Raw genomic sequence first — 27823 nt, 5'->3', positions numbered from 1 at the left:
GCTCCAAATGGTACAGGGGCACAAAACATCAGCTTTGTATTGAGCTTCCCTCAGTGCACAGCTCAGTCGCCGAGAGAGAGAGAGAGGGAGGGAGGGAGGCAAAGAAAGAAAGAAAGAAAGAAGGGGAAAGAGAAAGAGAGAGAGAGAGAGGGAGGGAGGGAGGCAAAGAAAGAAAGAAAGAAGGGGAGAGATAAAGAGAGAGGGATGGAGGGAGGGAAAGAAAAGGAGAGACCATTCTGACACTTTATTTAGGGCCGTGGCCCCCGACTGTGTAGTAAATGTATAAATAAATAAATACAGGAATAAATAAATAAATGCTTAAATAAATAAATAAATGTATAAATAAATACAGGATGAAATAAATATTAGTTATACCGAAACAGGACATCATTAAATAAATCTATTTCTGTATTTCTTCATTTATTTATGCCTCTATTTGTGTACACAAGTATTTCTTCATTTATTTATGCGTGACATTTATGTGTCCTTATATGCAAATGAGCTGGGGCGGTCCGAACCTCTGTCTAAAGCATGATTGGCCACAGGAGTGCATTTATTTATTTATACGCAAGATATTTTAAGTCCTCTATACAAAGGTTTGGTGCATTGTGATGGGTTTTGGGTTTTGAGGTGGGGGTCATTTTGCAACGTTCTGATGTCCTTCTCCACCTGTCCAGCGTCCAAGTGGAACAGCACTCAGTTGCTCAGCAACGCATTTCACGTCCACTTGAAGAAGGGATTTGAAACGAGTGACCCGCAGACGGCTCGAGTTGATCCGAGTCACAACACCTGTCCTCAAGCTCTTGCCCCGGTCTGTGGAGGAATCACTTTTCTACAGCTTTGTCTAAAGTGTCAACCCTGATGTGCGGCGGGCGAGTGGAGCTCTTTCTTTCTCTAAAAGCATCGAGAACATTTCATCTTGGCTTTAAATGCGTTGACGGCAACGGCTTGACCTTCAGCTCACAGTTCAAATGGTTTTCAGTGATGTCCGTTAAGCGAGGTCGAGGATCCATTCGCTGTCCTCGAGCGGAGAGGCGTCGTCCCCTTTGGAGCGCATCAACTCTTTGACTTCGCCCAAAAGTGACCAAAAACACTACAAATTGTGTCCCCTGCTGAGCCATTGGATTTCTGAGTGTAGTAACAGGTCACCATAGTAACAGCTCACCGTGGTAACAGGTCACCATAGTAACAGGTGAAGTGTTGCACGAGTGTGATGGCACCTGCATGCCGACCCAGCGCCGGAAATACACAAGGGCAAAGGACAAAACTGCCCCTAAGAAATATAATGTTGGTCCTGATATCACGAGGAGAGGCAAACAATGCCCCCATAATGTTAATTTAATAGCATTTTATTTGTGTTCTTTGTTGTGTGTGTCCTATCTGTATGGACTGTAATAGGTAGGTACACAAAACAATCTATAAATATAATTTTAAATTAGAAAAAAACTAAAATATTTGTTAATAGTTGTATTAAAATGTAATAACAATTAGGGCTGTGAAACGATTAAAAATTTTAATCGGATTAATCACAGGTTTTTGTGGATTAATCATGATTAATCACATATTACCGATATTCTCGGTATATTTTGTGAGAACATAGAGATTTATGACAAAAGACGGATATATACATTTATACATTCTTCTATACAATGGTGCTGCAACTCAGCAGTTATTTAGCAGTTTTCTTCCATATGGAACATTAATACATCTTCATCCTAAACAGAATGTTTAACCCTCCTGTTACCTTTCGGGTCCATTTGACCCCATTCAATGTTTAATGTCGGTGTTCTTTGGGGTCAATTTGACCCCAGGCTGGTTTTCACTGTGTCAAACATATCAGAAATATCAACTTTTTTATTTATTTAAAGGGCTATTTAGGTAGTCAACAAACAAACATAAAGTACCTCACACTTAAACTTGGGAAGCAATATTAATTCTAATAATTTTCTGGAGGTTTTAATTGCTGGGGTCAAATTGACCCCGAGGGTAAAATATGTTCGTAAATGTAAAGGTAACAGGAGGGTTAAACAGAGTATTTTTCTCTTGTTTGTCAACCATTAACTCCACCATGATACAATCTAAAGGTGGACAGATTGACAAGTGACTTTTTTTTTGCTCGGTCCCGATGCGCGCACGGAGCTCTGTGGCGCGCCAGACGGAGATCGATAAGTGTTAACGCAACGAAGAGACAGAAATGACATGCTGCTGTGGAGATACGATCAACAACAGACGTTTAGTTGAATAAAAGAACAAAGGCGTGCTCTAGAGAACATGTCAGGGGCGGGCCAATCTTTTAATGTCATGCGATCTACCGACACTACGGCGCGATCGACTGGCAGGTCGCGATCGACGTGTTGAGACCCTGATCTACAGGAAGTAAAAGTCGTAACAAGGTTTCCGGAGGTGAACCTGCGGAAGGATCATTACCGATGAACAGACCGTCTGCATGAGAGCGGACAGAGTTCAGATTGAAGTGGTGGATTGGAAGCTCATTTTGCAAGTGACTTTTTTTTCGTCCCGACGACCAACAACAGACGGATTGGAAGCTCATTCTGCGCATGCGTTAAATGCGTTTAATAAAAAAAAACTAGTTAAACCTGTAATTGAATTAACTGAGTTAACGCGTTATTTTTCACAGCACTAATAACAATACATAACTACAAAAAATAAGGATACAATTTAATATGATTTATGTTTTCTGTTTGTTTTTTGTTTAAAAAATCTAAAAAAACTGACTGTAGATTTCTGTCTAATAGTCTTATAATTGCCTAATAGTATTATTGACATTTTTATTACAATTGCTAATATCCTGTAAGCCTAAATAAGTATATTTATTATTTTTCAACAAAGGTTTAATGTTATGTCAAAAAGCCCCCAATTTCTGTGCAAATGCCTCTGGATTTCAGTCAGTGGGGCAAAACCTGCCTCCTAAAAAACATGTGACAGTCCTCCTCTGTGCCGACCCCCAGATTTGACTATTGGCATTTATTTGTCTTATCCCGTATCTTCACGTTGGTGGGTGTTTACGTTCTGGGATCCGGTCGCTACAGCTTGAGCCCAGAATATGAAAATACACACAGAGGTCAGGATGTTTACATTGTTGCTGTTGTTGTATTTCTTCTGCTTTTAAATCTCTCCGACATGTTTGTGTGTGGCAGAGGTCGCCACGGGGAAACTTCTGGACTTGGCGGAGGGAGCCAACGCGGCGCTGGTCCACTCGGGAACAAAGCAGGCGGAACCGGACCCCTTTATGGTGCATAATCACGCAACCGAGAACAACAATACTGTATGGGTAAGGCAAGAGACGGGCGGGCCAGTGAGTGACACGTGAGGACAAGAGAGCCGCGCAGGACACGCCGGTTAAGGAGCCGGAGGGCTCGGTAGTTTGCCGTACCGGTGGTTAGACGGTAACAGAACCGTATCCAATGGTTGGAGAGGGTCGAGGTAAACCTCCACGTGAGGCCAGAGGAAAGTGTGTGAGGAAAAGTATTGTTGACGTATTAAAGTGAATGAATAAGCGCCGTGCACCCATCGCCTGTCGAGACGTCAGCGTGACCTTTAACCATCGCCTGTTGAGACGTGAGCGTGACCTTTGACCCATCGCCTGTTGAGACGTGAGCGTGACCTTTAACCATCGCCTGTTGAGACGTGAGCGTGACCTTTGACTCATCGCCTGTTGAGACGTGAGCGTGACCTTTAACCCATCACCTGTAGAGACGTGAGCGTGACCTTTAACCATCGCCTGTTGAGACGTGAGCGTGACCTTTGACTCATCGCCTGTTGAGACGTGAGCGTGACCTTTGACCCATGCCTGTAGAGACGTGAGCGTGACCTTTAACCCATCGTCTGTTGAGACGTGAGCGTGACCTTTAACCCATCACCTGTAGAGACGTGAGCGTGACCTTTAACCATCGCCTGTTGAGACGTGAGCGTGACCTTTAACCCATCGCCTGTTGAGACGTGAGCGTGACCTTTAACCCATCACCTGTAGAGACGTGAGCGTGACCTTTAACCCATCGCCTGTTGAGACGTGAGCGTGACCTTTAACCCATCACCTGTAGAGACGTGAGCGTGACCTTTAACCATCGCCTGTTGAGACGTGAGCGTGACCTTTGACCATCGCCTGTTGAGACGTGAGCGTGACCTTTGACCCATGCCTGTTGAGACGTGAGCGTGACCTTTAACCCATCACCTGTAGAGACGTGAGCGTGACCTTTGACCCTTCGCCTGTTGAGACGTGAGTGTGACCTTTAACCCATCGCCTGTTGAGACGTGAGCGTGACCTTTGACCCATCGTCTGTTGAGACGTGAGCGTGACCTTTGACCCTTCGCCTGTTGAGACGTGAGTGTGACCTTTAACCCATCGCCTGTTGAGACGTGAGCGTGACCTTTAACCCATCGCCTGTTGAGACGTGAGCGTGACCTTTAACCCATCGTCTGTTGAGACGTGAGCGTGACCTTTGACCCTTCGCCTGTTGAGACGTGAGCGTGACCTTTAACCCATCACCTGTAGAGACGTGAGCGTGACCTTTAACCATCGCCTGTTGAGACGTGAGCGTGACCTTTGACCCATGCCTGTTGAGACGTGAGCGTGACCTTTAACCGTCGCCTGTTGAGACGTGAGTGTGACCTTTAACCATCGCCTGTTGAGACGTGAGCGTGACCTTTAACCATCGCCTGTTGAGACGTGAGCGTGACCTTTGACCCATGCCTGTTGAGACGTGAGCGTGACCTTTAACCCATCGTCTGTTGAGACGTGAGCGTGACCTTTGACCCTTCGCCTGTTGAGACGTGAGCGTGACCTTTGACCCATGCCTGTTGAGACGTGAGCGTGACCTTTGACCCATGCCTGTTGAGACGTGAGCGTGACCTTTAACCCATCGTCTGTTGAGACGTGAGCGTGACCTTTGACCCATGCCTGTAGAGACGTGAGCGTGACCTTTAACCCATCGTCTGTTGAGACGTGAGCGTGACCTTTGACCCATGCCTGTTGAGACGTGAGCGTGACCTTTAACCCATCGCCTGTAGAGACGTGAGCGTGACCTTTGACCCATCGCCTGTTGAGACGTGAGCGTGACCTTTGACCCATGCCTGTTGAGACGCGAGCGTGACCTTTAACCCATCGCCTGTTGAGACGTGAGCGTGACCTTTAACCCATGCCTGTTGAGACGTGAGCGTGACCTTTAACCCATCGTCTGTTGAGACGTGAGCGTGACCTTTGACCCTTCGCCTGTTGAGACGTGAGCGTGACCTTTGACCCATGCCTGTAGAGACGTGAGCGTGACCTTTAACCCATCGTCTGTTGAGACGTGAGCGTGACCTTTGACCCATGCCTGTTGAAACGTGAGCGTGACCTTTAACCCATCGCCTGTAGAGACGTGAGCGTGACCTTTGACCCATCGCCTGTTGAGACGTGAGCGTGACCTTTGACCCATGCCTGTTGAGACGCGAGCGTGACCTTTAACCCATCACCTGTTGAGACGTGAGCGTGACCTTTAACCCATCGCCTGTTGAGACGTGAGCGTGACCTTTAACCCATCGCCTGTTGAGACGTGAGCGTGACCTTTAACCCATCGTCTGTTGAGACGTGAGCGTGACCTTTGACCCTTCGCCTGTTGAGACGTGAGCGTGACCTTTAACCCATCGTCTGTTGAGACGTGAGCGTGACCTTTGACCCTTCGCCTGTTGAGACGTGAGCGTGACCTTTGACCCATGCCTGTAGAGACGTGAGCGTGACCTTTAACCCATCGCCTGTTGAGACGTGAGCGTGACCTTTGACCCATGCCTGTAGAGACGTGAGCGTGACCTTTGACCCATCGCCTATTGAGACGTGAGCGTGACCTTTAACCCTTCGCCTGTTGAGACGTGAGCGTGACCTTTGACCCATGCCTGTAGAGACGTGAGCGTGACCTTTAACCCATCGCCTGTTGAGACGTGAGCGTGACCTTTGACCCATGCCTGTAGAGACGTGAGCGTGACCTTTAACCCATCGTCTGTTGAGACGTGAGCGTGACCTTTGACCCTTCGCCTGTTGAGACGTGAGCGTGACCTTTGACCCATGCCTGTAGAGACGTGAGCGTGACCTTTGACCCATCGCCTATTGAGACGTGAGCGTGACCTTTAACCCATCGCCTGTTGAGACGTGAGCGTGACCTTTGACCCATGCCTGTAGAGACGTGAGCGTGACCTTTAACCCATCGTCTGTTGAGACGTGAGCGTGACCTTTGACCCATGCCTGTTGAGACGTGAGCGTGACCTTTGACCCATGCCTGTAGAGACGTGAGCGTGACCTTTAACCCATCGCCTGTTGAGACGTGAGCGTGACCTTTGACCCATGCCTGTAGAGACGTGAGCGTGACCTTTGACCCATCGCCTATTGAGACGTGAGCGTGACCTTTAACCCTTCGCCTGTTGAGACGTGAGCGTGACCTTTGACCCATGCCTGTAGAGACGTGAGCGTGACCTTTAACCCATCGCCTGTTGAGACGTGAGCGTGACCTTTGACCCATGCCTGTTGAGACGTGAGCGTGACCTTTGACCCATGCCTGTTGAGACGTGAGCGTGACCTTTAACCCATCGTCTGTTGAGACGTGAGCGTGACCTTTGACCCATGCCTGTTGAGACGTGAGCGTGACCTTTAACCCATCACCTGTAGAGACGTGAGCGTGACCTTTAACCCATCGTCTGTTGAGACGTGAGCGTGACCTTTGACCCATGCCTGTTGAGACGCGAGCGTGACCTTTAACCCATCGTCTGTTGAGACGTGAGCGTGACCTTTAACCCATGCCTGTTGAGACGTGAGCGTGACCTTTAACCCATGCCTGTTGAGACGTGAGCGTGACCTTTGACCCATGCCTGTTGAGACGTGAGCGTGACCTTTAACCCATCGTCTGTTGAGACGTGAGCGTGACCTTTGACCCATGCCTGTAGAGACGTGAGCGTGACCTTTAACCCATCGTCTGTTGAGACGTGAGCGTGACCTTTGACCCATGCCTGTAGAGACGCGAGCGTGACCTTTGACCCATGCCTGTTGAGACGTGAGCGTGACCTTTGACCCATGCCTGTTGAGACGTGAGCGTGACCTTTGACCCATGCCTGTTGAGACGTGAGCGTGACCTTTAACCCATCGTCTGTTGAGACGTGAGCGTGACCTTTAACCCATGCCTGTTGAGACGTGAGCGTGACCTTTAACCCATGCCTGTTGAGACGTGAGCGTGACCTTTGACCCATGCCTGTTGAGACGTGAGCGTGACCTTTGACCCATGCCTGTTGAGACGTGAGCGTGACCTTTGACCCATCGTCTGTTGAGACGTGAGCGTGACCTTTAACCCATCGCCTGTAGAGACGTGAGCGTGACCTTTGACCCATGCCTGTTGAGACGTGAGCGTGACCTTTGACCCATGCCTGTTGAGACGTGAGCGTGACCTTTGACCCATGCCTGTTGAGACGTGAGCGTGACCTTTGACCCATGCCTGTTGAGACGTGAGCGTGACCTTTAACCCATCGCCTGTAGAGACGTGAGCGTGACCTTTGACCCATCGTCTGTTGAGACGTGAGCGTGACCTTTAACCCATCGCCTGTAGAGACGTGAGCGTGACCTTTGACCCATGCCTGTTGAGACGTGAGCGTGACCTTTGACCCATCGCCTGTAGAGACGTGAGCGTGACCTTTGACCCATCGCCTGTAGAGACGTGAGCGTGACCTTTAACCCATCGCCTGTAGAGACGTGAGCGTGACCTTTAACCCATCGCCTGTAGAGACGTGAGCGTGACCTTTGACCCATCGTCTGTTGAGACGTGAGCGTGACCTTTAACCCATCGCCTGTTGAGACGTGAGCGTGACCTTTGACCCATGCCTGTTGAGACGTGAGCGTGACCTTTGACCCATCGCCTGTTGAGACGTGAGCGTGACCTTTAACCCATGCCTGTTGAGACGTGAGCGTGACCTTTGACCCATGCCTGTTGAGACGTGAGCGTGACCTTTGACCCATCGTCTGTTGAGACGTGAGCGTGACCTTTAACCCATCGCCTGTAGAGACGTGAGCGTGACCTTTAACCCATCGTCTGTTGAGACGTGAGCGTGACCTTTGACCCATGCCTGTTGAGACGTGAGCGTGACCTTTAACCCATCGCCTGTTGAGACGTGAGCGTGACCTTTGACCCATCGCCTGTTGAGACGTGAGCGTGACCTTTGACCCATGCCTGTTGAGACGTGAGCGTGACCTTTAACCCATGCCTGTTGAGACGTGAGCGTGACCTTTGACCCGTGCCTGTGTGTGTTCTGTGTGGCAGGAGCTGGAGGACGGGCTGGACGAGGCGTTCTCGAGGTGAGAATCGGTGTGGATTCTTTGGGGTGTTTCCTGAGCGGCCCGGGGGGGGGGGGCTCTGCTCAGCAGCTGCATGGGACCCTCTCCCTCAGCAGGGCAGTCCTCTGGGGGGGGGGGGGGTCCAGTTGGATAGAAGCACAAGCTGAATTATTTGGGTGGGGGTGGAATCGGGTCTTTTCATTTGCAGGTTGAAAGTCCAATTCAACCAACTGATCTTTAGGGAGCCCACTGTGAGGAATGTGTCAACTCGGCGGTTCTCAGGTCGTTGGTTTCTCACTCATTCAAACACTTTTCTTTGTGCGTTCGGATCCTTTTGTCGCCGCGTTGCAGTCGCGCTGCTGATTGGACCGCGGGCTTCTTATCCTCTCGCTACGTTGTTTCCTGAAGGAGAACGGGCTCCACCGTGTCTAACCGAGCGCTCGGAGGCCGTGTTCAGCCCCGTTATCAGATGATTATTTGTCTACACACACACACACACACACTGTAATTACACTCGATGCCGTTAATCTTCCCGCTCTGTGACTAATGAGGGACGCTCTCGGCATCGGCGCAGACGTGTATATTGATGTAATTAAAGGGGGGGGCAGGTTGACGTCTCTGTCCGCCATGAGACCCCCGGACTGTACCGGGTGATTTCGGGGTGAGCGTTCATGATGTTTTGAGTGAGGATGTTACAGAGTGGCGGTTGAACAAGACGATGCCGGAGAGTCGTGACATTTATCTCTGAGGCTTGAAAAGAACTTGAGATGAATGTCGTGTAAAAGACAAACGAAGCCGCTGTGAGCTTGAGAAACCAGCTCGCCTCATGAAGCTGCTTTATGAGCTTCTTTTCTATTCTCTTTGCACTAGTGACAGAATATGCACTCATACGTTTGTTCAGTCCTCCTGGAAAACCCCCACAATGCACCGGGGGCCTCCTCTCCACAAACCAGAGCTCATGTAACCGTCTGCTCCCTCACTGCGCCGCTTTAATTCTGCCATTTAAATTCTCTGCGATGAGTACTTTGCTCCCTTACTGTTGGCTGCGAGCCGCAGATGATTCTGTGTTGAGAGGTCTGCGTGGCGCCTGAGGGGCCGCAGCGCCCCCTGCTGGCTCCTCGGTGCCTGTTGATCATAGTGGAGACGAGGAGAGTTTGATGCTCTTATTTTCGTCTGTTTGGCCCCCAAAAATAGAAGCGCCTGTTTTCTAATTCTGGTTAAACTCATCTGGACATGAAGTGGCTGAAGCCGCATAAATGTATCGACTCACTTCACTGAGGCTGTTAAGAAGAGTGACATGGTTGCCTGACTTGTGATGTTTCCTTTGCCCCCCCCCCCCCCCCCCCAGCCGCAGTCTGGATAGCTTTGAGTCCTACTCAGGTAACGCCGTCCTTCACTGGTCCAGTGACTTCCTCCACCCTCATCCTCCCGACTCGACTCATCCGTCTGAGTATCAGATTGTAGTTCTCACACTTTTCTTTTTAAGGCCGCATACCATTAACAAAGCTTAAAATAACCGTAATTAGAGACGCATCACGGGGGAGGAACGACCTCCTCACCGTCACTCCACCCCCGAGCTTCACGACCCGTCCTGATGACGTGTCCCACCGTCTTCATCACCGTGTCATGTCCCCCGCCCTCGCCTCCATGACGGGCGTCGGGACGTTCACGCGTTTGTGTTCCAGTCGGCATTCTTGTACGTTGGGTCACGTTGGGTTGCCATGGTTTCGTTCGCAGAGGGGAATGTCACTTTTCATCTCTTCATCCCAAGTAGATGCCACTTTGCTGAGTCATGCTTTCTGTCCATACCCAGTCTGTACTCACTGTTCACAAGCCTCCTGAATGCAATGAGTTGTAATTGTGATCAGATGTCTAATGAAATGTCTTCCGTGCTCCTCCAGACTCGCTGAGTCTCGCACTAACCCCCAGGTCCTGGACATTGGGGTAAACCCTCAGGACTTCAACACTGAAGAGTGCCTGTCCCACGGCCAGTGGGGCCCGGAGGAGACGGACTTCATCGCGGAGAAAGACGCGTTCTGAAGGAGCGGAAGGGCGGGGGGGCGGGGAGAATCGGTGGAACTACAGACATTGTTTGAGACATCGGTGAAAGGGTCCCACCTTTACCCGTCTCCCCGCCGCCGGCCCTCTGAAGGACAGCGAGAGCAGGCGGCTCACGGAACAGGCCAAATCAATACGAACCGTGTGTGTGTGTGATCTGAGTCGGTTGTTACGTGGGTTAAAGGTCAACAAGGGTCTCATATTTGTATTTATGAGAGCTGTAACTGGATTAGAGGGAAAGGTCACCGGTTCCAGTGTTTGAGGAAACAAAGTTGCTCCCTATGTGCTCCAAGGATGCATCCTTTGGTCGGGAAACAAAAGCTTTAAAAAAAAAAAAAGAGTATGTTTAGAAGAAATGGATGAGAACAAAATGACAATTCCCCCCCCCCTTTTCTTTTTTTTTCTAATGCAAAATCTATTTTCTCACTTTGCATTCATCCACTTCTCAAAGCACATATTTAAAATAAGGGAATTTCATGTCCAGAAGCATTAAGCTTATTTAAGCTCCTCTGCAGTGCCTCTATTCACTCTTGTCACATTTCATTGTTTTAACTTTGATTCGTTTTACCCCCCCCCCCCAAATCCGGTCATAATCCCGCTCATGGTGGAGTTGTTCTGCAGGCTCTCGTCGTCACGGTTACCATCTGACTCATAGTTAAAATACAACATGAAGTCCGAGAGCTTGAATGTGTTTTACCGGCACTACCGCTGTATTTTAAATTATATTGTTGCATTAACTAGTTTACTACTTTTTAATATCTTTTGGCATTTGTTTCTGTATGGATTTAATTTAATTCATTAATTTACATAAAAGTCGATACAAAATAAAACGTTGTGTGATATTTATTTATGCATCTTAATGTCACCACTGTGCGAGCTCGGAAAATAAGCGTTGCCGGTGAAAGTCTGTTCTGAAAAGTGTGGAGCCGAGCGGATGCTTCATGGCTGAAGCTCACGCCCCTGAGGAGTGAACAGGTCAAAGGTCAAGCTGCACTGGTGGAGTCACGGCATGTCCAATGTGTTGGAATGGCACATAAAGTCCAATCAGCATGCGAGAATATATCGAAAACATCATTTGATCAGAACATTTGATTGATCCTGACTTAAAATCAACACACTACATTTTGAAATCCTCTTTCCCCAAATGTTTCTTTGAGATTGATACCTGTGAGGTTCATTGATCATGACGACTCGTGGTGAGCAGCCGCTCCATTTGAAAGGATCCGCAGCCGGAGGCTACGTCAAACACTCGACTCCCTGAAGGATGGAAATGTTCCTTCAGTTGATAGAAAAAGAATAATTCAAACGTGTACTTATTTTTAAATAAATTAAGTCTGTTTCCATCTCTCTCATTGGCTGCAGGCCTCTTGGGCCTCTTGGCTCAGTGCCAGCTGGTGTTACCTGGGTAACTACCTGGGCACGACTGTCGGAATGAGTCAAATAAATCAATAGTCTATATCACAGTGACACCAAATTAGACATGAGGTGGAGATCTTGTGGGGGGATGTTCCCCAGGCCACCAGGAGGCCCCTCTCAGCCTTGAGAGTTTTTAAGTAAAATAATTAATAGAAATGTTCATATCAATGCAGTTTTTAATTGATCTCCATAGTTTGCGGTGACAGCAGGAAATACAAGCCCCCAAGCGAATGAAACACTCCATGGATGGAGTCTGTTCATGGTTATTGTTCTTTTTTTAATATGTCAACTTTAATAATGTCAACATTCCTGGCAATAAAACTGTTTCTGATTCTGATTCTGATAACCCTTTTCAACTCCTGTGGGATGCGTTGCAATGCGTATGCAGTGCTGCCCCCTGCTGGCAGTGGACGTGTACTGCACCACCTGTTGGTCATGCAGTGACGGACCTAAAGTTAATTAGTTTACCAAAGGACTCAAATACATGTTTGTTTACTTTGAAGTAAATTTACCATGAACACACACCTGAACCTTTGACTGGGCATTTGTTTATGTAAATTAATATGTCTATGTATATATATGTATAAATATGCATATATATATATATATAAATGTATATTTCAATTCAATTCAGTTTATTTGTATAGCCCATTTTCACAAATTACAAATTTGTCTCAGAGGCTTTAAAATCTGTAGACATAGACATCCCTGCCCCAAAACCTCACATCGGATCAGGAAAAACACCCAAACAACCCTTCACTGGGAAAAAATAGGGAAGAAACCTTCAGGAGAGCAACAGAGGAGGATCCCTCTCCAGGATGGACAGGTGTAATAGATGTCATGTGACCAGAAGGACAGATTTAGAGTTTAAATACATTCAATGAATGTGACAGAGTGTATGAATAGTTCATAGTAGGCATATTCCACGATGGAGACCTCCACGATCCATCAGGCAGATGGAGGTAGAAAGGAGGAGTGGAGTGGGCGGATATATGTATATATATATATACATATACATTTTGTGGTTTAAGACATAATCTAGGGCCACATGGCTCTTTGGATAGGAAAGGTCGCGACCCCTGGTAAATACTAGAAGAAGTAGCTACATAACAAAATGTACAAACAACAGTGATTCAGAGACATACTTTAGAATATGTTTACCCACACTGAAGTAATACTTGTATTCTGTTTGAGCTTCTGAAGGGACTCTCTCCCTCTGTACATGCTTTATGTCATCTGTAAAAACATGTTCACATGGATGTTGGTGACGTGACGTCAGCCTCAAGGAAGTGTACACCTCCTCTGTGATGTCACTCCACAGCCTCTCGGGGGAGGAGCTGCTGACACTGATGTTATTGGTGTCTTGAAGTTTACTTTTTTCACTCAATAAATCCCCCTTTCTATCATTTTCTCTTGTCATTTATGACCCTTTTTCAGATGGTAGTTACAGGATACTTTAAATCTACCAGCTGTGTCTACGCTGTATGAATGTAACATGATTATAAGTCGCTTTGGATAAACGTGTGAACTAAATGTAACTCAGTACATTTACTCAAGTGAAGTGGAGTTACTTCATACTTCCACCCCACTAACTCTATCATGACTCCAATTTTTAATGTCATTGACAAATTAAATTACTTTACAGATTTATATTGTTTTCCTTGGCTGCTCAGTATTTAACATTTCCAACCAAATAATCGGCTGCAATAAGCAGGTGTTGCATTTGGTAATGAATCAATAATCATAATATAAAAATGTATATTATTGAGTCTATTATGTCATACTTTAGCTATATTTCTATACTTATTCTTTATTTTTACTCCAATACGGTTTTGAAATAAGGACTTTTTGGGCGCTCCAGGAATAACTTAATACCCCAGGAGTGACACACACACATACTCACAAACACACACACAAACACACACACACACACACACACACACACACACACACATACACACTTCTTTAAATGTGAGCATGTTGATGCTCTCATTGGCCGTAATCTTCTGTATTTACAACTCGACCTCTAACCTTTATATCGTTGTCATGACGATGGTGATGTCGAAACCATGTCAACGGAACCAAATTGTTGTTTATATATATAGTAAATATATATATATATATATATATATTTATGTATTTATATATATATACATATATATTTATATATACATATATATATTTATATATATATACATATATATATTTTGTTCTGCGAGTCGGTTGCCATGTGAATATTTTGCCCACTTTTAAACACATCTGCATTTCTCCCTACAGGGTGTGGCATCTTCCCTACTCTCTCTTTCTTACTCTCTTTTTCCTACTCTCACTCACTCTCTCCCCCCCCCACACACACACGTACACACACTGTATGGGACGGATGGATGCTCTGTCGCCTGATCAATAGAGCTCCTCGTGTATCTTGTTCCTTCTCCTGTGAGGTGTTAGGTTACATAGCTCACAGGGAGTGGAGCCTTCCTGTGGCATGCAAACTGACAAGACAGGGCATGAGGAGTGTGTGAGTGTGTGTGTGTGTCTGGTGACGTAGCAGCCTGTGAATCTGGTTCGGCCGGATTTTTGAGGGCAGGGCGAGGGAGCAGAGGCAGACGGGGAGGAAAAGCAGCAGAATAGTTGAAACTAGTTTTCACGTAACTTTGTTAACTGTACAGCTGTTTATAATCTTCTCCTGCTGGTGTCGACATACTGGACCGTGGTATTTGAGTCTCTTCTCAGCACTAGGTAAGAGTCTTTTGGTTTGATTCTCATGGTATATGTTTCAGTGAGGACTGATCGGTAAACAACAGCCAGCAGAGTTTGAGGTGAACACAGTCTGAGTACAGAGCTACAGAGATGTCTTTCTCCTTATTTACCCTGAAACAGGGCGATAAAAAACTATCATTCGTGCCAACATATGCGGAAAAAGTGATTTAAACATGAAAGAAAACCAAAAAATCCCAATGAGAGTAACGCGGTTCCTTTGGCTATGACTAAGACACAAAGTATGGAGAGATGTTCCGCAACCAGGATATGGAAAGTGTGGTTTTCATATAAAATGTAGATTCAACACACAGACAGAATAATTGGGGTAGGTAGCCTTCTTAAAAGTTAAACACACACACACACAAGTTGATGTATAGCAATCTACTTCATAGTCTAACCCATGCAACTGGTATTTCAAATGAAATGCCTTCATGACATTAACATAGTTTGCTTTATTCCCTCTATAATGAAGATAGATCTACGGTTTATCCCTCATACATGTAACTAACAATGCACATCATATTTTACAACAACATGTTATATGTTGTAAACAACCACTGCTTGTTAAAAAGTTAAATAAAAAGACAAAATATGAATGTAGACTCCAGAAGGGTACCATGACAGTCTCATCCCGACAGCAGTGAGACGGGACGAGTCTCATTGCTGTGGATATTTTGGTTTTATTCAGCCTACATGACTCAAGTAATGGAGTCAGTCCAGAGTTTATAGTGTTAACAGCGGTGAGACTCTCCTTTTGAATGATCTCTAAATATTGTACTCGTTTCTAAACAGCAGTCATTCCAGAAACCACACACAGCGTAGAGGATGGGGTCTCAGATCGACCTTACTGCTCCTCACGTGGGATGTAGAGGCACTTCAAGTCAAACTAATGGAAAATACTTCCAGAAAAGCATCGAAGAAAAAAAGAAGAAAAATCCTGTAATTGAACTTAATCAAAGCTTTAGTGGTTCACGTTTATTTGAGTAGGAAAGAGGAGCTATATGTATATATATGTGTGGCAAAATACTGAATTTTAAAGAATTATTGTAATGGTGCTTTCCAATAAAAGGACGACAAATGAAGTCTATCGTACAATCGAAAAAGAAGAATATGTACAACGCCAGACTCAATGTAACTTTGACAAACATGGTTCAATAGACTGAGCACTGACTGTGTAACACACTTTATATTTAGTTAGCAAGGATAAACACACGTTTGTAAAACACACACTCAGTATCTAGGTATCATAAATTCTGAGACCACGTGTGTGCCAGGAGGTTTATTACCCCGGCTGACGACACAAGGCCGTTTCATTCATGAACCTCATCAACTTCAAACACATCACGTGCCTTTGTTCCCTCTGAGTTCATTCAGCGATGTTTACTGTGAACACACACACACACACAGCAGCTGTGTGTACACAATAATCAGCATCCAAGATGGAGCATGAAGATAAATAAACACAGCACCCACACATGTTGCCACATTTAGCTTTGAATTATAATGTCATTAAAGTACAACATGCGTGTACACGCTGGGTCCAAATACAGATAAAAACAATAACTCACGATTACTGCTGCAAAAATTTAAGTGTCATGAACTCACACAACTTTAGGCAGCGCTGTATCTTCACAGGTGGAAGTGGCGTGGCTTGAAAAGGTCTTATGACAACTTTCAGTGTCACATTCCTAAGTTCACACTCCTCCTCAAACGGGTTTGTCTGCTTTTCCAAAACAATTATGCTTTTGAAATATACATTTGTATTGTTTGTTGTAAATGTGTCTCTCTAAATGCTGAGCAAATAATGTTTGTTTTGACGAAATAGCAAATACAGCTTAAAAAAGCTGCTTTGTTGCCGCGCTTCAGAAGAGCAGATTGATACCACGCTGCTGTCGTCACGGTAACTGTGCAGCTAACAACCGGTTAGCATATTGAATTACATTACATTACATTTCATTTAGCAGACGCTTTTATCCAAAGTGACTTACAATAAGTGAATCAACCATGAGGACAAACTCAGAACAACAAGAATCCAGAAAGTAACATTTCTTCAAGTAAGCCAAACTACAAAAGTACTATAGGTAATAACATAAATAATACCATGAGTAATACCGTGAGTAATACCGTGAGTAATACAATAAGTAATACCATGAGTAATACCATGAGTAATACAATAAGTAATAACATAAATAATACCATGAGTAATACCGTGAGTAATACCATAAGTAATACCATGAGTAATACCATAAGTAATACCATGAGTAATACCATGAGTAATACCATGAGTAATACCATAAGTAATACCATAAGTAATAACATGAGTAATACTATAAGTAATACCATAAGTAATACCATGAGTAATACCATAAGTAATACCATAAGTAATAACATGAGTAATACTATAAGTAATACCATGAGTAATACCATAAGCAATACCATAAGTAATACCATAAGTAATACCATGAATAATACCATGAGTAATAATATGAGTAATACCATAAGTTCCATTCAAGTGCCACTGAAGTGCTAATCTCTTTTTATTCAAGCTATAGTCTGAAAATATGTGTTTTTAGTTTCCGGTGGAAGATGTAGAGACTTCCTGATGTCAGCTGGGAGCTCGTTCCACCAATGAGGAGCCGGGACAGCAAGCAGTCTGGATTTAGTTGAGTGATTAGCTCAATTCAGTTTATTTCATACAGCCCAAAATCACAAATTACCAATTTTCCTCAGAGGGCTTTAATATCGGAGCACGGAGACTGCATTGAAAGAGGGGAACTCGGCCAGCTTGACCCACAGTGGAAACATTCACAGTGTTGTGAGGGTTTGTGTGTCAGACGACTTCTCTTTCGGGGAGCAGTTGCCGGGCAACCGGTGGTCACTTCAGGAAGTGGTCCCGGCCCGCACATGAACCGCAACTTGCTTCCAGATGAAAAACCAGAGTTTAAGGGTTCCTTTGGACTAGCTCCCCCCAACCCCCCCCCCCCCCCCCTGTTTCCAGTCTTTGTGCTACGCTATGCTAACCAGCGGCTAACGTGACCTTCTCTGGGCTGCGTAGAGCAAATAAATCATGGACCTTCATTAGTGAAGGGGCCTGATAATGTCATATAGTCCTCAATAACAATTTACAAAGCATTGGACAAAAATAGAGAAAAGTCATCAAAGAAACATGAGACACAACTCTGTTTCGAAATGTTTCCTCCTTTTCCGGTTCAGGTGAACAATTCCAGACAAGCCCGAGCAAGCTCTGAGATAAAGCCCTCAGTTCTGGGCGCAGCTGTGTTCAGAAACTATTCACGTAACTTGCCTCTGACTAATCCTCAACCAGAAGCCTACCATTGATGTTACTGTTGTAGAGAACAACACCTTTATGTATCCACATCTGAACCACCACCCACACACACACACACACACCCTTTGTCTTCTCTCTGTGAAAGGGTGACTGAGTGTGTCTCTCGCCCAACAGGCCCAGTGCAGCAGCAACGATGAACTGGTCGGGACTGGAGAATATGTTGAGTGGAGTCAATAAGTACTCCACCGCATTCGGGAGGATCTGGCTGTCCATGGTGTTCGTGTTCCGCGTCATGGTGTTCGTGGTGGCGGCGCAGAGGGTGTGGGGCGACGAGGGCAAAGACTTTGTGTGCAACACTCGGCAGGTGAGACGTTTGCTTCGAATTACGTCTTTATATTCTCTAAAAAATAAGGACTGGCCGGACTGTTTGTGAGTCCAACCACGTGAGAACCAGTGAAGACGACGATGGATGACGTCTTCGGGGTGATCTCGGATCGGGAGTTTGAGAGACGTTGGCATTGGACAAAAGACAGTATTGTGTTGCATTATGGGAAATATAGTTGCCACTATGGCATCATTTTGTACCTTTCTTGTTTTTAACTGGTCTCTAGTGAGTCTATACCGGACTTTGTGAAAGTGCAACACCAAATTGCCGCCTTACCAAATGAATGTGCTGACTTCTTGGTACTTACACCTGTGACTAGAAGAACCCCCCGTGTCAAATTCTGAGGTTCACTCACTCATGTTGTAGCATATGACACGAGGTAACTGGTAGCCAATCAGCACCACTCAATACAGCAACACCTTCTTATTGCTATAGCCATCCTTGAGTCTGTAATCCCAACTGGATCCCAACAGTCGTGATACCTTGTTGTTGTTATTCTAGTGGTGTCTACCTACCCTTTCACTTCTTTTATCCACTCGAGACATTTCAGTAATGTGAGAACAGCATTTGCAACACCGGTTTACATAACCCACGTCTTTCCCTCTGTCCCCAGCCCGGCTGCACCACCATCTGCTATAACCACATCTTCCCCATCTCCCATATCCGTCTGTGGGCGCTGCAGCTGATCTTCATCACCTGCCCGTCCATGATGGTGATGGCTCACGTTAAATTACGCGAAGGAAAGGACAAGAAATACGAGGAGCTGCACCACGGCTCTCACCTGTACGCCAACCCGGGCAAGAAGAGGGGGGGGCTGTGGTGGACCTACCTGCTGAGTTTGGTCTTCAAGGCTGGATTCGACGCTGCGTTTCTCTACATCCTGTATCGGATATACCACGGATACGACTTGCCCAGGTAACGTACCTTTGACTTATCAGACGAAAGCGTGATAATCATCTGTTGCGTGGACATCGGAGGGATCGGCCCAACCGATCGGCCCTTGAATCTCGACTCTTCTCGACTCTTCTCGACTCCTTTTTCTTCTCAGGGTATCCAAGTGCTCGCTGGATCCGTGCCCCAACACCGTGGACTGCTTCATCAGTCGCCCCACCGAGAAAAAGATCTTCATGATCTTCATGGTTGTTTCCAGCGTGCTGTGCATCATGATGTGCCTCTGCGAGATGATTTACCTCGTCGGCAAGCGCATCTCCAAAGTGGTGCGGGTCCGCAACAGCAACGACCGGATCCGCTTCGCCGAGCAGCACGAGCTCACCAACATGGCCATGCCCAGGTCCCAGTACCGCAGGATCGACCCCACGCTCACGGACAGCCAGCTGAGTTTACACAAGATGGACAAGGTCAGAGAAGGTGGTATAAGTACGACGCTGTAGGACTCGGGGTGCGGGGTGCGGGGGGGGGGGGGGGTGGAGACATTACAGGAACTCGAGGTACCCCGATAGAGGCATTGAACCAAAGGGCCATGAGCCAGTGGCACACGAGACATTCACGGCGTTCCCGTTGGGAAGGATCTCGGACACCTCCGGTCAGGAGGAGAGGACGACCGGTACCACGATGTTTGGATATCACATTTCTAAACGTCGCGTATGTCTGATCTCTACAGCGCTGTGGCGGTGCTCCAGAGAGGTTCGGCTTCCAGCGTTACCACGCTGGGAAAGTGCGGGGGGGGGGGGGGGGGGGTAATAAAATGCTCTGACTTGTTTGTGTTTTCTTTAACACAATCACTGTCATTTATTTAAGTCGTGGAGGTTTTCACACCACATATTTGACTGGAGTTGGGAGAGGGTCTCTGGACAACAAAACACACTTACCTGAACCCAATGGCGAGATGGATTTGATGAGTGTGATTTGTGTGTGTGTGTGTGAGTGTGTGTGTCTTAGCTGCCTCTGAGCTACGAAAATTGCCGGAGATGGAAAATCAGGGGTTAAAGTCGTGTAGTGTGACCAAGGTAAAAAATGGGGATTTAATGAACACGAGTCATCCTTAAAGGTTTACCTCTTCACACAATGGAAAGACGGTTTAAATCGAGATTATTTCTGACGAGCTGGCTGAACAGTAGCCAAGCTGACAGGGTGGAGTTACAGGACACGGTCATCATGGACACCCCGGACACACAAATACTAAAGAGTCAACTGGAACGTCATAATGTGGTTCAATAGTCTATTGTAGACTTGTTGTTTTTTTACCCATATAGTGCTATATTTAATTGCTTGTCAAATAAAAATAAAACATATTGATCAGGCTCAGTGCCTATAGACTGTCCCTCTGTGAAGAAAGGTCTGTTCTGTTGTCCACACACACACCAATGAGCCAGCTCTTCTCCCGGAGTTACCGAAAGTCAGGATGGAAGACGGTCCATCTTCAGAAGCAGTGGCGGGCCGTGGGCCTGGGGCCTGGGCCTTCAGTGAGGTCCTACACAGTCCCACCCGAATTAATCCACCTCTTATTACTATCATTTCCATTATGATGCCATGGCTCTTGACCAGGGCTCAATACGTCGATCACGGCGTAGTATTGGTAGATCGCATGACATTAAAAAAAATTGGCCCGCCCCCGTCATTTTCTCTATAGCACGTCTTTGTTCATTTATTAAACTAAACAGCCGTCTGATGTTGATCGTATCTACACAACAGCATGTCATTTCTCTCGGCTCTCCATCTCGCCCGCTGCAGAATGCGCGCATCGGGACGGAGAAAAAGAAGAAAAAAGTCACTTGCACTCGTTTGTTCACTAAACAGGGCATTGTCGCACCCAAAGCAGATTTCAAGTATATGCTCGACCAAATCGACATCTTCTCCTCCTTCCGCCATTGTGGGTTGAAAAAACAGCTTTGTAGTCCGCGAATTAATTCCTTTATCAAATTCAGTTTCCTAGTTCTGAGGTTTTGCATCTACCTGCCCATAGGACCCGCCTCTCAATATTGGTAATCCAATCAAAAGACCTGCAGCACTCCGCCTGCTAGCTGGCTCCTGTGCCGCTTCCGGGGCCTTCGAGAAGGCCTAGAGGAGCCAACTCTAAAGCTGATTGGTTGACACAACATCGTCATTCCCATTCACTTGAAGCTACCAGCGCCTTCAATGTTGATTCTGAAGGCCTAAGGGCAGATGTTAGCCCCCTGGCAACACACGATGGCTGAATATGATTGGATAAAAGATCTAACATAAAGACCAGCCCTCCAAATCTCAACCTGGCGCTGGCAGCAGCGCAACCAAGAGGAACGCTATGAAATTAAGAGAATAACTCTTACTCTGGGAAATAATTGAATACATATTTGTGGGGAAATATATTTAGAAAAAAATATATATTCTGATGATGTTTAGGCCAGCAGAGAAGGCCTTGCTGGCCCTGACGGCCCGCCACTGCTCAGAAGAGGTTATAAAGCTTTGAGCCAACAAGCTAACCAAGTGCATGTTGTTTTACGGTCAAATGAAGTCATCCTGTAAACAAGGCTCGTTTGAGACGAGCCGGCCCGTCGGAGGCCTGCACGACTCGAACTGCATGATGGTTCGTCATTTTGTCCGACTTGCTCCTCTGCACAAGACACGAACATGCAACTTCGGTTTGCTGCTGTACATTATCTCAACTTGATTTTAGTTGTATAATGTTAATTGTGGTTATCGTTATCGTGTATTTCATTGTTGCAGCTAAGTGGAGGTCAGACACCGTAAGTATTATTTACAATAGCATGCACGTTAATTTGGTTGGTTAAAGGCAACATTTTTATCCCAGAACGTCATCAAAAACTACAAGTATTGTTATGATCTGTTCCCACTAGATGGCAGCAGCTCCCAACAATACAATGACAATATCTATCAATCTATCATAGACATTTTAGGGATTTTGTCTCGAGTTATTAGTAGTCAACACGTATTTATAACCCATCAAGGTAAGGAGCACACACATTACCCGTGCAGTCCTGACGTGGACAAAACCACGTGATGTGCAGCAGGAGCTCCAAACGCAGGTGCGCGTGTGGGCGGCGTCACTACTCTACCGCTTCTGGAAAACATGGATTTCCCACATTCGCGTGGGCAAATCTTTCATACGGTATAAATATATCTTACCAAAGCGAAAGAATAATGGTTTAAGTGTAATTTTGAATGTAATGTGTGGCCCTACATAATATTAATCTCAACGAAAATTCCGACGAGGATGGGATTCGAACCCACGCGTGCATAGCACAATGGATTAGCAGTCCATCGCCTTAACCACTCGGCCACCTCGTCTGTTGCGACAGCGTCAGAACTCAACTTACACAAAGCGTCATTATCATATCTCTGGAAGAGAAATATGCGATTTAGACCATTTGAGATCAATTTATTAATATCGGTCGAGGCTTTCATCCGCCTTAATGTGTTCTACGGAAACACGCGAGGCCAAATCTACTTCAACATCGTATTCAAACGGAGCATACGCCTCGCTAAAGATAAGCTAACTTGGTCTACTTGGGCGGCTGTAGCTCAGTGGGGTAAGGGGGTCGTCCTGCAACCCCAAGGTTGTCGGTTCGATCCCGGCTCTCCCCATTAGTTGTTGCAAGTCAAAGTGTCCTTGAGCAAGGCACTGAACCCCCAGTTGCTTCCCGGGCGCATCACTGCAGCCCACTGCTCCTTAATAACTAAGGATGGGTTAAATGCAGAGAACTAATTTCCCCTTGTGGAGTAATAAAGTATATAGAGCGCATTCACGTGATGTCAGAATCTCAATCGCGCCATCTTGGTGTCCACTTATTAAATGTCAGAAGAAGTTGACCTGGCTATCGTGTCCGCTGTTTGATTATGCGAGAGCCCAGCAACCTCATGTCCTTCTGCATTACCAAAGAAAGATTTCAGCGGTTGGAATTGAATATTCGCAACACTTTTTTACCTGATTTCACTCGCTCAACACTTTGTGGTTAATTCGCTAGTTACCCCTAGTTACCAGCACATAGCCCGGTCACATTCCTGTCAAACTGTTTTCATTTCCGCTATCGACCATGGGACATTAACAACTATTTCTGCGTTATACTTGTTGTAGAAATACCACATCAAGCGCCCCGTGTCTGGGTTCATACTTCATACTATGATCCGTAGTCGCACAGCTCCGCCTCCAGGACGAGTGTCTGGATGAAGCCGCTTCCAGCTCCTTCAGGACCAGCAGTGGCCATATTCTGAATCATTAGTCCCACATCCAACAATGAGGCACAGTACCATAATCACAAGGCACACCGTTTTGAACTGAAATTGCTCTATATCATCTCATCTAATAACACAACACGGTGCTGACTCATGATACACGTGTTAGTCCTCCACAGGGAGCCACAGACCAACTAATACACAATGCTATGTGAGGCCTCTGATCATGAACTGCATCCAGACCATGCCGCTAGAAGTAATTCAGAATTATGTATAAAGAGAAATCCACTATTTGGATTTAAATGTTTTTCACGCACACAAGTATGTGTAGTGAAATTATGCAATGAGATGTGTGCCTGATGTGCTAAAAAGACTAGTCTGGAAATTGAACAAATATATCTAAATATGAATATGCAAATAGTGTTATATATACACCACAATATCAGTGCAAGTGTGATTCAGGGCAAAGAACCACCAATGTTTTTATTTATTGTTCCACTTTCATAATCAGCTGATTGAATATCAGCGTGTCATCGTTCAGTCATCGTCTCACTGAAGTGTCCTTGAGGGTGAATCAAAAGGCGAAACAGGCGGAGGGGATCGAACATTTATTTACTCTTATTAAAAGTTACAATAAAACCATTAACATCTTCAAGCGATAGCAAAATAAAGAGAACCAAAAAATATTGGCCAAAACATATTTACAGAGACGGTTTGCAGATAAAAAGCTCACATGTTTGTACACAACCCCAAACCCTGTATCATAAACTCTGAAATGTGAACACTGCAATAGTCGAGAAGCTCGAATGTGGTTTTAATCCAGAAAAAATATCGAAAATCGAAATGCACGAACAAAGACGTTGCTCTTCTTCCTCCTCTCCTCCTCGATTTTTAAAACTTTTCCATACATGACAAAATACTTTAAATTTGGGGGTAAAAACATAGGAATGTAGAGTTCTAAAAACAAATGATCTGTTGAAAAGGTTTTCATGTGTCCATATAACAGTCATTTGAGTGAAGCCGATGCTCTGCCCCGCTCCGCAACGGTGACAAACTTTTAGATCCCAAAAAGAGATGAGAAAGAAAATAAAAACGTTATAGGGCTGCCACGCTGTTACAAAAAAGGATGCTTCTCCATGAATTGGGAAAATAAGTCAGTATTCCTTATTCGCTCCACATCCAATCCATTACCTTCGCCACACGCCAGTCCCTGTGTGTACCAGCAGGGGGCGACACTTTGATCACGAGAGGGCCCGGTGAGATTCCGTCTGTCGAAGAACTAATGAAACAAGGCAGTGAACTGGTGGTGGAATCAGCAGACGTGATATATCCTTTGTCTTCTTCTTTAGTTTTGTTTATAACTTTTAAGAACGTGGCACGCGTCTCTCATATATATATTTATATACTTTAATCTTGGAAAGTCAGTTCAGGTGCCGCGGCCGGAGGGGGAGGGGGGGGGGGTGGAGAGGGAAGGAGGGGTGCAGTCACTCTGCTTTGGCCTCGCCCTCGGGGGCTGCAGGTGTCGTGTCCTCGGCGGGGGCGGCGGCCTCCTCGACCGGGGCAGCCTCTGTGGGTGGGGCCTCTTCAGCCACCGCCACCTTGGCCTCTCCTTCGGGCGCGGCATCGGCGGCCGGCGCGGCGGCGGCCTCTTCCTCTTTGGCCTCGACGGCCGGCGTCTCCTGTTTGGTTTCCTTGGCGGGGTGGCCGTTCTCCTCGGGCTTGTCCTCGGCCGCGGGGGAAGCGGCCTCCTCCTTGGCCTCTTCGCCGCCCTTCTTGGTCTTCTTCAGCGAGATGCCCTTGAATTTGAAGGAGTTCTTCAGGGAGAACTTCTTCTTCTTCTTGCCCTCCTTGGCGGCCTCACCCTCTGGCTTGGCGGCCTCCCCCTCGGCGACAGGGGCCGGCTCGATGGCGTCCCCGGTGCCGTTCTCACCCTCCTTGGTCGGCTCGGCTGTCCCGTTTCCGTCCACGGCGGCCACCTCCCCGTCGGGCTTGGCCGACACGTCGCTGTTGGTCTTGACATGACCGTTCTCCTGCAAAGAAGAGGAGTCATTAGTACTCAAACTGGGCCCAAAAAAATATGTGGTGGGGAAGGGGGGGGTCACCTAATTAAACATATGGACCAAACTGCATGTGAAATTATGCACATCATTCCAAAAACATGTACAAAGTGATCTGAGCTATGACAGATTAGCCCATTTTACCCCAATCCATGTTAGGCTTGAGGAAAGCCTCTTGCCCTGATGTGGGCGAGGGGGCGTGGTTAACAGCTGTTTGCACGACCACCACGCGGCCACATGGGGGCGGTAGTGCAGCGTTCAGCCGCAGCACGGCCAGCTGATCGAGGGGAACAAAGGAATTCCCGTGAACCCTTGCGTTCCGCTCCGGAGCCGCAGCTCTCCGCGCGGATCCAGAACCCGCCGGTCACCGCACATGCACCAAGAGTCACACTAAATGAGACTCATAATGACGTCAACTACTCTCAAAGCAACACGTATGCACGCGCCTCATATTATATTAAATAACGCGGCTTCTGATCCGGGGGTCAGATGAACGTTATCGACACGTTATCTTGTTCGCCAACGCACATCTCCCGCTCCGGGTTTTTAATAAAAACACATCGCTGTGGAATAGTTTGGGAAAGGAGGCAGAAGGGGGGGGGGGGGGTTGACCCGGCTCCCGGCCCTCACCGCTTTTTGTTTGCGCCTCCAGCAGCGCGCATTTCTGCATCCTCTGCGCCGCTCGCTTCGCTTCTTTTGTTCGACGTCGCGCGCGACCATCGAGCCGACAAGCGGCAAACTCATGAGAGAGAACGCGCTCCAAACGCACGCGCCCACCCGAATATGTCGTTATTTCGCGTCTAACGTGCGGATAAACGGCCCCCTGGGACCGGCGGGGTTTAACAAAAGGCAGGTCTGGTGGGGACGAGCGTGGCCACTCGACGGCCGCGCCATGGCGCTGGAGGTCCCCGGGATTGTTTTTTGACAACCCCCCCAGTATTCACTCGCTCTGTAGCCATGCGGGTTACCGCAGGAGCGGCTCGGCGTGCCCGTGGTGGGCGTTGGGTGCCATGTGGCTCCCCGCTGGTCCTCGCGCATGTCAGGCCTACTTCACTCACCTGGCCGTTGGCTTTAGCGGCGATCGGGTCGGCGGCGGCGGCGGCTTTGCCCTCGACAGCTACTCCACTCTTGGACAACGGGGCTCCCATTTTCGACTGTGTGTGGTGAAAAAAAAGCAAAAGCGAAAAATAAAAACCTCGGTGGGTTTCTTTCTATCTTTTGTTTTTGCGTGTGTGGAGATTTTAAAATCGAGCGCCGAGATGGGTAAGGTCTTTCCAAAGAGGTGGAGAAAAATCCGACCGGATCTCCTTCTCCCCGAGCTAGGTCTTGACACAAGAAGATCCCCCTTCAGTGAGTGCGGACCCCACGGCGGCTGAGCTCAAATTAAAGGATGTCGGTGATGAGGCTGTGAGTATTTCTACCGCGCCTCAAAAAAAAAAATTCGACCGGAGTCTCCGCCCAGGAGGCGTGGCCAGCCGGACGTCTGTCCAATCAGAGGCCGAAAGGATGGGACTCCCCTCCCCCCTCCGCCCCCTGTCACTGCAACTGTCTGCCGCCGATCAGCGGGACTCGCGCCACTCTTTCACATGTCTGGAACTTTTTGGGGGGGCATTTTGAACTTTTTAAAACGTTTTCCATCAACAGCAACTGACGTCATCCAGGTCACTGACCATTTCATCAGCATGGACTGTGATATGCATGCGGCAGTGAGAGCAACATGCATGAAGTATACATGTGTTTGCCATTCAACCAGCTAATCTGAAAAGTTAGCTTTACTTATTTTGATTTTTTCAGACTCCAACCACAGCAACTTCTTTGATGCCCCCCCCCCCCCCCCCCCCCTGTCTCATTTGTTATGGTGCATCTATCTTGGAGCAGTGAGCACTTAAACCCCTCGGGTATCTGCTTTGGAGTGACAGGCCCGGCTCCCCAAAGGTACACAACGTGTTACATAACGCACTCTGTGGAGATCCTGCGGCGACACCGGGGCGTCTCTGTCCCCGGCACCGAGACGGGGAGACGGTGAATGAGCCGGTAACGAGGTCTCTGGGCCAGACGAGCGAATCCCACGATCGCAGCAATGACACTGCATTTTATTCTTCCCTTCCTTCTTCACTGGGAGCCCAACGCTGACGGGTTGTCTCTTGCGACCCTGGCGAGGTCAGGGGTCATTCCGAGTTTTTAAGATGACAAATATAAGCCAGTCGACTGCTTCCCACGGACATGTCGTGAGCCGTGTAGGTGCCTCGTTTTCAAGCCGCTCCTCTTAATTGTGATCCCTTCTTTCCCGTCGACGAGGCCCTCGTCTCAACAAAGTGTCTCTCTGTCTGCTTCTCGTCTTTATGGGACTTCATTAAGAGGAATTCATCATTTCCTCTTATGAAAGTCCCGTATTCTTTCGAGCCATCCCTTTATAGCTAAGT

The 27823-nt window shown here is 47.0% G+C and overlaps 4 protein-coding genes and 1 non-coding gene across 47 annotated transcripts in view; 2 read left to right on the top strand and 3 right to left on the bottom strand.

The window, feature by feature from the left end:
- ldlrap1b (low density lipoprotein receptor adaptor protein 1b) overlaps positions 1 to 13185 on the top strand; it is a 40647-nt gene extending 27462 nt beyond the window's left edge. For 2 of the 5 annotated variants that reach the window (XM_056426254.1, XM_056426259.1), the window contains 3 exons: positions 3159 to 3292; positions 8292 to 8326; positions 10207 to 13185. In XM_056426254.1, the coding sequence (XP_056282229.1) occupies positions 3159 to 3292; positions 8292 to 8326; positions 10207 to 10345 (308 nt within the window). In that variant the 3' untranslated portion in view covers positions 10346 to 13185. Of the gene's footprint in view, positions 1 to 3158; positions 3293 to 8291; positions 8327 to 9653; positions 9686 to 10206 lie in introns of all 5 variants that reach the window. The other 3 variants (XM_056426258.1, XM_056426257.1, XM_056426255.1) reach the window with 3 other exon arrangements.
- LOC130201314 (uncharacterized) lies at positions 3299 to 8325 on the bottom strand. 39 transcript variants are annotated; one of them, XM_056426239.1, is made up of 8 exons: positions 7912 to 8325; positions 7152 to 7876; positions 6775 to 7116; positions 6119 to 6394; positions 5980 to 6083; positions 5564 to 5703; positions 4871 to 5251; positions 3299 to 4802 (listed from the first exon to the last, which is right to left on the bottom strand). In XM_056426239.1, the coding sequence occupies exons 2-6, from the start codon at positions 7537 to 7539 to the stop codon at positions 5566 to 5568; spliced, it is 1248 nt and encodes a 415-aa protein (XP_056282214.1). In that variant the 5' UTR covers positions 7540 to 7876; positions 7912 to 8325; the 3' UTR covers positions 3299 to 4802; positions 4871 to 5251; positions 5564 to 5565. The 39 variants fall into 39 exon arrangements, with proteins under 39 accessions (XP_056282214.1, XP_056282191.1, XP_056282198.1 ...); XM_056426216.1 differs by having other exon boundaries at positions 3299 to 3798; positions 3868 to 4802; positions 4871 to 6083; XM_056426223.1 differs by having other exon boundaries at positions 3299 to 4006; positions 4111 to 4802; positions 4871 to 6083.
- Positions 13186 to 14399: 1214 nt separating the features above from the next.
- Positions 14400 to 20494, top strand: LOC130201391 (gap junction beta-4 protein-like). The gene is made up of 4 exons (XM_056426389.1): positions 14400 to 14518; positions 18003 to 18192; positions 18827 to 19128; positions 19262 to 20494. The coding sequence occupies exons 2-4, from the start codon at positions 18022 to 18024 to the stop codon at positions 19602 to 19604; spliced, it is 816 nt and encodes a 271-aa protein (XP_056282364.1). The 5' UTR covers positions 14400 to 14518; positions 18003 to 18021; the 3' UTR covers positions 19605 to 20494.
- Positions 20495 to 22376: 1882 nt separating this feature from the next.
- trnas-gcu (transfer RNA serine (anticodon GCU)) lies at positions 22377 to 22458 on the bottom strand. Its single transcript has one exon. It is a non-coding gene; the product is annotated as a tRNA-Ser (tRNA).
- Positions 22459 to 23936: 1478 nt separating this feature from the next.
- marcksl1a (MARCKS-like 1a) lies at positions 23937 to 26777 on the bottom strand. Its single transcript, XM_056426441.1, has 2 exons — positions 26459 to 26777; positions 23937 to 25373 (listed from the first exon to the last, which is right to left on the bottom strand). The coding sequence occupies exons 1-2, from the start codon at positions 26546 to 26548 to the stop codon at positions 24828 to 24830; spliced, it is 636 nt and encodes a 211-aa protein (XP_056282416.1). The 5' UTR covers positions 26549 to 26777; the 3' UTR covers positions 23937 to 24827.
- Positions 26778 to 27823: the final 1046 nt, after the last annotated feature.

Source organism: Pseudoliparis swirei, chromosome 11, assembly GCF_029220125.1.
Source record: "Pseudoliparis swirei isolate HS2019 ecotype Mariana Trench chromosome 11, NWPU_hadal_v1, whole genome shotgun sequence".
Lineage (NCBI taxonomy): Eukaryota > Metazoa > Chordata > Actinopteri > Perciformes > Liparidae > Pseudoliparis > Pseudoliparis swirei.
Note: the sequence above shows the minus strand (reverse complement) of the source record. Positions and strands in the feature narration are given on the sequence as shown.